Below are 8,360 nucleotides of genomic sequence, written 5' to 3'. Positions count from 1 at the left end.
TATTAGCTAACTTCCAGTCATTGGGTACAGAAGCTGATTTAAAGGACAGGTTACAAACCTTAGTTAATAGTTCTGCAACTTCACATTTGAGTTCTTTCAGAACTCTTGGGTGAATGCCATCTGGTCCCGGTGACTTGTTAATGTTAAGTTTATCAACTAATTCCAAAACCTCCTCTACTGACACTTCAATCTGTGACAGTTCCTCAGATTTGTCACCTACAAAAGCCAGCTCAGGTTTGGGAATCTCCCTCACATCCTCAGCCGTGAAGACTGAAACAAAGAATTTAGTTTCTCCAAAATGACTTTATCGTCTTTAAGCGCTCCTTTTGTATCTCGATCATCAAGGGGCCCCACTGGTTGTTTAGCAGGCTCCCTGCTTCTGATATACTTAAAAAACATTTTGTTATTACCTTTGGAGTTTTTGGCTAGCTGTTCTTCATACTCCTCTTTGGCTTTTCTTATTACATTCTTGCACTTAATCTGGCAGCGTTTATGCTCCTTTCTATTTGCCTCACTAAGTGTCAAGTCTGGTCTTTACTGCATTTGCTGGAGGACTTCTTAGAAGTCTCAGATGTATGTTGTGAGCTCTCACATCTTAATTGCAGAGACAGGTGGGGGTATATATCTTTAACAATGATGTCCTTTATCCCAAGTATTCAGTAGGCATTAGAGTCAAATGAGTGCTAACAAATACTATAAATGTTTAAACAGTGTTGGCAAATACCTTCCTCTCTCAATGTTCAGTTATCACTTGCTTTCATTAGTTTTCTAGTTTACAACAAGGCCTTCCAGGGTAGGTAAGACCTGAATTCCTTATACAGAAAACAAGCGGGGAAGGGGAAGACCAAAAACTTGTTTTCCCCAAAAACCTTTCAGGCCTTCTTTACACATCCTAAGTAAAACCATTTTTCCCCTCCATGGGTCATCTTTAAGCAACTTCACTAATACCACAGAGTAACAGAGTTCCTGGCTCCACGCCTCCTACTCCTTCTATCAGACTCCCTATCCATTATGTACCAAATTAAAAAATGATTTCACAAGTTTTGCCTGACCACAGGAGTGTTTTTTACAGGACTTGGCTGTTTTAATATGTGTTTTTATATAAGGGGCTTTGACTGTAAAGAGGTCAAACACACGTCTTGTATACAAGCTACTTTCTTCAATCCATATGTAGGATTTGTCCATTTCCCCTTACTTTCACTCTCCCTCAGGCCCAATCTTTTTAATGAATCACAGGGACCACACACAAAGACTGCGGTGTTAGAATCTGTCCTGTAGATGGCAGCTTCTCCCAATTTTCTCACTCTATGGGATTCATAAACGAGATATCTTTACAGCTCACTATTTACAGGGTCTTTTAGACATCATCTGCATCTAGATATCTAGGGGTAAAGTTGCAGCTTGGCAATCTGTAGCAGCAATGAGATAATTTTGCAGTTGGTTCCTAAAAAGAAAAAAAGCAGAAATGGTGTGGGTGTTAAATGTGTAGCCACTTCCCTGGGTGGAAAGTAGGCGGCTACAGATGGTGCCTAAAAAGCAAAGGCCCAGTCACCTGAACATTTACCCCTTATTGTTCTTTATTCTTTTTTATGTATCTCCTTTTTTTTAACCAAAGCCCCATTATTCCTATTTTACAGATGGGAAGCTAGAGGAACACAGAAGATCAGTGATGAGTTTGCACAAGGAATAAGTGTCACAGACAGGAAAAGCGCCCAGGGGTCCATCCTCTCTGGTTCAACCCACTAGAGCCCATTCCCTTCGCAGAGCTGGGACTAGAGAATACACAAGCCCTAAGGATGCAAGCTACAATATTTTCAGGTGAAGGCACTACCCAAACTAGAGAAGCTTTCTGCGCATGCTCTCCCTTCTTGGGCTGTCCCAAGTGTTTCTAGCAGGAGAGGCGGGGCTGATGTTGGACTCTCCCTCCTAGGCTCAGTCTATTGGTCAGTATATGGAAGGCGTAGGTTAACGCACACCCCGGCCTCATCCCGAGTAGGCTCGTCCAGCCTCCTTCTTCCTCCTCCCCTCCCCCCGCCCTCTCCGGAAGGAAAGAGGCGGGGCTAAGGGGCAATTAAGCACCGGCTTCTGCGCGGGTCGCCTGGTGCGAGTAGAGCGCGCGCGCGCTGCTGCCTCTCAGTCCCCCTCCTGCTGCCATGCCGCCCCCGGGCCAGGTCCGGCTGCCGGACTGGGATGCGCTGCGGCTCCGCGTCCGGACTCTGATCGGCTCCCACCGGGTCGCGATCTTCAGCAAGAGCTACTGCCCCTACTGCAACAAGGTATGGCCCGGGGGGGCGCCCGGGGGGGGCCTTGCCGCCCAGCCCGCGCACACGAGCCGCGGCAGGAGGCCTCCCGGCAGCTGCCCCTGGGGGGGGGGGTCGCTCTCTGCCGCTCAGCTTCGGGCCCGGGGGGGGCCCTAACCGCCAGTTCTGGGGCGGGCAGAGCCGGCCGCGGGGGGCGGGCGGGTCCCTCCGTGCGACCTGAGGCGGGTTCTAGGCCCGGTGCAGCGGGCTGGGGTGAGGGTTTGCGCTGAGCTCCCCACGCCTTTCCCGGAGTGTGGCCGGGAGATTGGCGGCAAATGTCTATCTCTGAGGGCAGGTATTCGTCACAGGCTGCCAGTCACACGGCGCCCGCTCTCCGGAGCGCCGAGCCAGCGCTGCGAACCGGCGCCGCGCCAGCTCCCGACGGGAGTTCGCGCCTCTTGCGTTAGCTGAGCCCAAATGGGCGGAAGTGAGCAAATGCCACCCCGTGCACTAGTTCGTGTGTTACGCCAGTCTTAAAGCCACTGTTCAAGGCCATCAGGTTTGTGGGTTTTGGGGGGGGTTGGTTGTGTTCCTCAGATTTTCAAGCAGAGGGCATCTCTTTAGCTTCACCCAGATTGGTTACTAAACTCTCACCTCTGGCACCGAGCTTGAACTTCCCATCACCTTTGAGCTGTTGGAAAGGCTGACTTATCACTGACTTGCTTTTATGTTGTTGAATGGCAATTCTGTATTATGTCGATACTGCCATCAGTATTATAATAATCAAAAAAAGTTGCTGAGCATTGCAGTGGTCAGAAAAGGATTTTTATTATGGTAATACTTACCTCTGTCTTTCTAGGTCTAGTCTGCTTAGCTAGTTGACAAAGCTAAGCTTGAACTGGATAACCAAAGTAGCTTAAACAACAAAACTGCAAGGCCTTCCCTATGCATCGTAAACCGTCAAATTCTAACTGCAGAAACTTGGTGCAGATTTATGCACATCTTGATTGATTCTCAAATACTTATTGAATTGACACTTAAGTTTTAAAAATGTTTCACTTTTATGTGTTGATGGAGCTATGGAGGAAAAGCAAAGTTGGAATATTAGGCTGTAACTTCTAGTGGCATTTTTCTAACTGTGTTTTACATTGAAATTGGTTCCTTGGTAGTCATTCCTGTGGTTTCATACTCTGAACTCTGATCCATGCATGTAAATTGGGTGATACAATGGAGTCTTGTAATATTACTGTAGAAAGAATCCCAATTATCATGTTTTCATTCCAGTTGACATAAAATTACGTTTAGACCATAATTCAGGTCCAAGGAAAAATGTCAGAAATGTAATAGGTACTTCAGATAAAAATATCATCTTGGGTCCTGAAAATATCATCATCTGTTGCTAAGCCTTATTTCTAATCGTCTATTTACAGAATTTTGAGAAAGTGAAGTGGTGATAGGGTGGTAGATGAAATATCTCTCTCTCTCCCTCTATCTAAGTTGTTCTAGAGAGGATTCTTTTTCTTGGTGAGTCTGTATTGGAAATACCCACTAAGGCCTGCTCTACACTGGGGGGGATTGACCTAAGATACGTTGACTTCAGCTATGCTATTCTCGTAGCTGAAATTGCGTATCTTCGCTCGACTTGCCTCACGGGGCAGGGTCGACTACCGCTGCTCCCCTGTCAACTCCACTTTCGCCTCTCCACGTGATGGAGACAGGAGTCGACGGCAGAGCGATCGGGGATCGATTTATCGTGTCTACACTAGACACAATAAATCGATCCCCGATAGTTCGATCGCTACTTGCCAATCGGGCGGGTAGTGTAGATGTACCCTAAGAGAGGAATCCAACAATTGATGCTCATCTGCTTCGCTTCGTACTACTTAGTAGTTCTGTTTGGTCTATCAACAGTTGCAATACTAGTTGTACAGTATTGGCAGCCTTTTTTAGCAATGTATTGGAGTCCAGTTAGATGGTGGTGTCATCTTTTCTTTTTTTTCTTTTTTTTTTTTTAAGACTCTCTTTTCTATCTTAGCACTTCACCTGTTGCTTGTGCTGCAAGAGCTATTTCAGTTGAGGGGAAATGGTTACAAATCAGGGCTGAGTTTAATCACATTTAATTCATGTGATTAATATTTTTAATCACAATTAACTTTTTTGAGTTAATCGTGATCAGTTTTAATCGCACTGTTAAACAATAGAATACCAATTGAAATTTATTACATATTTTTGGGAGTTCTTCTACATTTTCCAATATATCGATTTCAATTACGACACAGGATACAAAGTGTAGAGTGCTCACTTTATATTATTTTGATTACAAATATTTGCACTGTAAAAATAAGCAAAAGAAATAGTATTTTTCAATTCACCTCATACAAGTTCTGTAGCGCAATCTCTTTATCGTGAAAATGCAGTTTACAAATGTAGGTTGTTGTTGTTGTTGTTACATAACTGCACTCAAAAACAAAACTTAAAACTTCAGCGCCTACATGTCCACTCAGTCCTACTTCTTGCTCAGACAAACAAGTTTGTTTACATTTGCAAGAGATAATGCTGACCACTTCTCATTTACAATGCCTGTTCTCACTTTCAGGTGACATTCGCATGGCACTTTTTTAGCTGGCATTGCAAGGTATTTACGTGCCAATATGCTAAACATTCGTATGCCCCTTCATGTTTTGGCCAACATTCCAGAGGACATGCTTCCATGCTGATGCTTTTTTTTTAAAAAAAAAAAAAAGCATTAATTAAATTTGTGACTGTCTCCTGCTCTGTTTTACCCATGTTCTGTCATATATTTCATGTTATAGCCATCTCAGATGATGACCCAGCACACGTTGTTAAGAACATTTCTACTGCAGATTTGACAAAACGCAAAGAAGGTTCCAATGTGAGATTTCTAAAGATGGCTACAGCACTCGACCCAAGGTTTAAGAACCTGAACTGCCTTCCAAAATCGGAGTGGAACAAGGTGTGGAGCATGCTTTCAGAAGTCTTAAAAGAGCAACACTCTGATGCAAAAAACTACAGAGCCCAAACCACCAAAAAAAGAAAATCAAGCTTCTGCTGGTGGCATACAACTCAAATGATGAAAATGAACATGCATCGGTCTGCACTGCTTTGAATTGTTCTCAAGCAGAACCTGTCATCAGCATGGATGCATGTCCTCTGGAAACAAAACTTGATTGGCTAAACAAGAAGTAAGACTTAGTGGACTTGTTGGCTCTAAAGTTTTGCAGTGTTATTTTTGAGTGCAGTTTACTTTTTTTATATGTAATTCAACTTTCATTATAAAGGGATTGCACTACAGTACTTGTGTGAGGTGAATTGAAAAAATGCTATCTCGTGTTTTACAGTGCAAATATTGTTGTAACTGAAATCAATATATTTGAAAATGTAGAAGACATCCAAACATATTTAAATAAATGGTATTCTCTTATTGTTTAACAGCACAACTAAGCACATGACTAATTGCGATTAATTTTTTTAATTGCTGGACAGCCCTACTACAGATCTGTGTGGAGTCCATCTAGAACTCTGTTGCTGATTAGTGTTCGTTCCTGCTGCTGCTGAGGCAGAGCTTCTCTTGTAGGTAGGGCTTTTGGCTCCATGGAAACAGCCAGCTCTTGGGAGCGCTATATTTACTGTCCCAGAGAGAGGAAGGGCAAGTATTGCTGCAGGTAGGCTGGGGAGCAATGTTGACTCTGAGCTTAGTGGGGGAAGAGAAGGAACTGGATGGAGCTGGATTAAGGGACAGGTGGTAAATCTGGAGCAAGGAAAGATGCTTGAGGAAATTATTTAGTGAGATAAGGGTCCCTAGTGTGTCTGTCTCTCTCTTCCCCTTCTTCCCCTGCCCAAGAGGAAGCGGGTGGAGAGAGTATGTCAAAAGAGAACAAATGAGGTCAAGAAAAGGCATCTTCTAAAAGCCAAAGGGAAAACAGGAGATTAGATAGGAGCAGGAATAAGAAACTATGACCCTTTGCAGGGGAAAATCCTTAATGGTGAGATGAGAAGGAAGGTGGTAGACCAGGGGTAGGCAACCTCTGGCACACGTGCCAAAGGCGGCACGCGAGCTGATTTTCAGTGGCACTCACACTGCCCGGGTCAAGGCCACCAGTCCAGGGGGCTCTGCATTTTAATTTAATTTTAAATGAAGCTTCTTAAACATTTAAAAAACCTTATTTACTTTACATACGACAATAGTTTAGTTATATATTATAGACTTATAGAAAGAGACCTTCTAAAAACGTTAATGTATTACTGGCCACACAAAACCTTAAATCAGAGTGAATAAATGAAGACTCGGCGCACCACTTCTGAAAGGTTGTCGACCCCTGTGGTAGACAGTGCATGAATGGAGTTGTTAGAATTTGACTTTCTTGCAGGTACTGCCAGTCAGGAATAACTTGCATGTATTTTAAATTCTTGCCACCATGGAGAAATTGATTCTGGATGAGATGGAAAAACTTATAAATGCTAGCAGTCTCTACACTGACATGTAGAAGCAACTTGATACACAGAATAACCACAAATTCACATGACTGCTGATTATACTAGTCTTATGATATGCCCTCAGATAGTATATTATGCATCCATAAAAATGCATAATGACCTGTCAGGTCAGCTCAATTTAGATTGTTACAGAATGCTAATTGACTTATGAAACAGAAGACCTGGGACGCTGCTTAGTAGCTAACCTAACTCCACCTTGTGGGGTTTAAAGTAGCTAAACAGGTTGAAGTAATGAGAGCAAATGCTGCCAGGAAAGGTTTTTAAAAGTGCATTGTCATACCATAGTGCCTTTGTACCAAGTTACTTTCCATAGGAAACTTAGTGTTAGGTAACTCACTAGTAATGTTTGTCCCCTAGCTGTTTGCTTCCTTTGTAAGAACTGTAAGGGATTTCTTGTCTGTGTACAAATGCACCAGTTGAATTCAAGTGTGATGCATATTTGTATGCTACAAATCAATATACAGACTGCAAATGTCGTCTTTCTATACAGTTTAGTTAGATCTTGAAGGAAAAGTACCCTATGGCTGAGAATAAAGATGGCAGAGTTAGAAAGTCTTAAAATCTAAAATGTTAAAGGACAAATATACCCTCCCTTCTCCAGTGTAACTATTCTAAAACTCTTATGTTCTTGCCTCTCTCCTAAAGAACTGTTTTTGCTATGCTTTAGATGTAGAGCAGTTCAGTGGTGCCTTGTGCTGCAGCCACACTTGAAGTGTTTGTTCTACAGTAGAACCTCAGAGTTATGAACTGACCAGTCAACCACATACCTCATTTGGAACTGGTAGTACTCAATCAGGCAGCAGCAGAGACCAAAAAAAAGCAAGTACAGTACTGTGTTAAATGTAAACTACTTAAAAATAAAAAAGCAGCGTTTTTCTTCTGCATAGTAAAGTTTCAAGGCTGTATTGACTCAATGTTCACTTGTAAACTTTTGAAAGAACAACCATAACATTTTGTTCAAAGTTACGAACATTTCAGAGTTACAAACAACCTCCATTCCTGAGGTGATCGTAACGCTGAGGTTCTACTGTGTTTATTTCATGAAAAAGGTGTCTGTCTAACTCACTGGCTTCCCCCAAAAGTCCTCTACCCCATAAATATTAGTCCCATCAAGCTCCACTTTTCCAAAAGTATATATAAACAACCCTTTCAGGGTACCCAAATACTCATGCTCTTTTGGAACCAATGTAACAAAATTGAGAGCTCCTCATAGAGAAATCTGCCCTCACACTCTTTCTTAAATCAAGGGTATCTGCTCCCTAATTGCCTCTCCCCATCTTCCCTTCCTGGCAGTCAGAAGTTTAGGGTTGCAACGGGCATGGGATTGCATTCTTGACCATCTTGGCTAATAGCCATTTATTCACTGAACCCAGTTATACTTTTGGCCATCAACATCCATGGCAATGAGTTCCACAGTTTAACTTCCCATTGTGTGGCAAAAGTACTTCCCCTTGTTTGTATTAAACCTGATGCCTATATTTTTTTTTTTAATTGCCTCTCCTTTGTTCCCTACTGTCATTGTTATGGTCTCTCAATAAGGTAGCTTCCTAGCCATGTAGGAGTTTATAGGCCAAAAACAGGAATCTTCCATTCTTCTTTTAAAAG

The 8,360-nt window shown here is 42.8% G+C and overlaps 1 protein-coding gene across 2 annotated transcripts in view; it reads left to right on the top strand.

Annotated features, from left to right (window-relative positions):
- Positions 1-1,977: 1,977 nt before the first annotated feature.
- Positions 1,978-8,360, top strand: part of TXNRD3 (thioredoxin reductase 3) — a 30,069-nt gene continuing 23,686 nt past the window's right edge. Inside the window, exon 1 of one of the 2 annotated variants that reach the window (XM_054034476.1) lies at positions 1,978-2,276. In XM_054034476.1, the coding sequence (XP_053890451.1) occupies positions 2,154-2,276 (123 nt within the window). In that variant the 5' untranslated portion in view covers positions 1,978-2,153. Of the gene's footprint in view, positions 2,277-2,698; positions 2,800-8,360 lie in introns of those variants that run through there. The other variant, XM_054034477.1, reaches the window with a different exon arrangement.

This window comes from Malaclemys terrapin, chromosome 7 (genome assembly GCF_027887155.1).
Source record: "Malaclemys terrapin pileata isolate rMalTer1 chromosome 7, rMalTer1.hap1, whole genome shotgun sequence".
NCBI lineage: Eukaryota > Metazoa > Chordata > Testudines > Emydidae > Malaclemys > Malaclemys terrapin.
The sequence above is the reverse complement of the archived record's forward strand: the minus strand, read 5'-3'. Positions and strand labels throughout refer to the sequence as shown.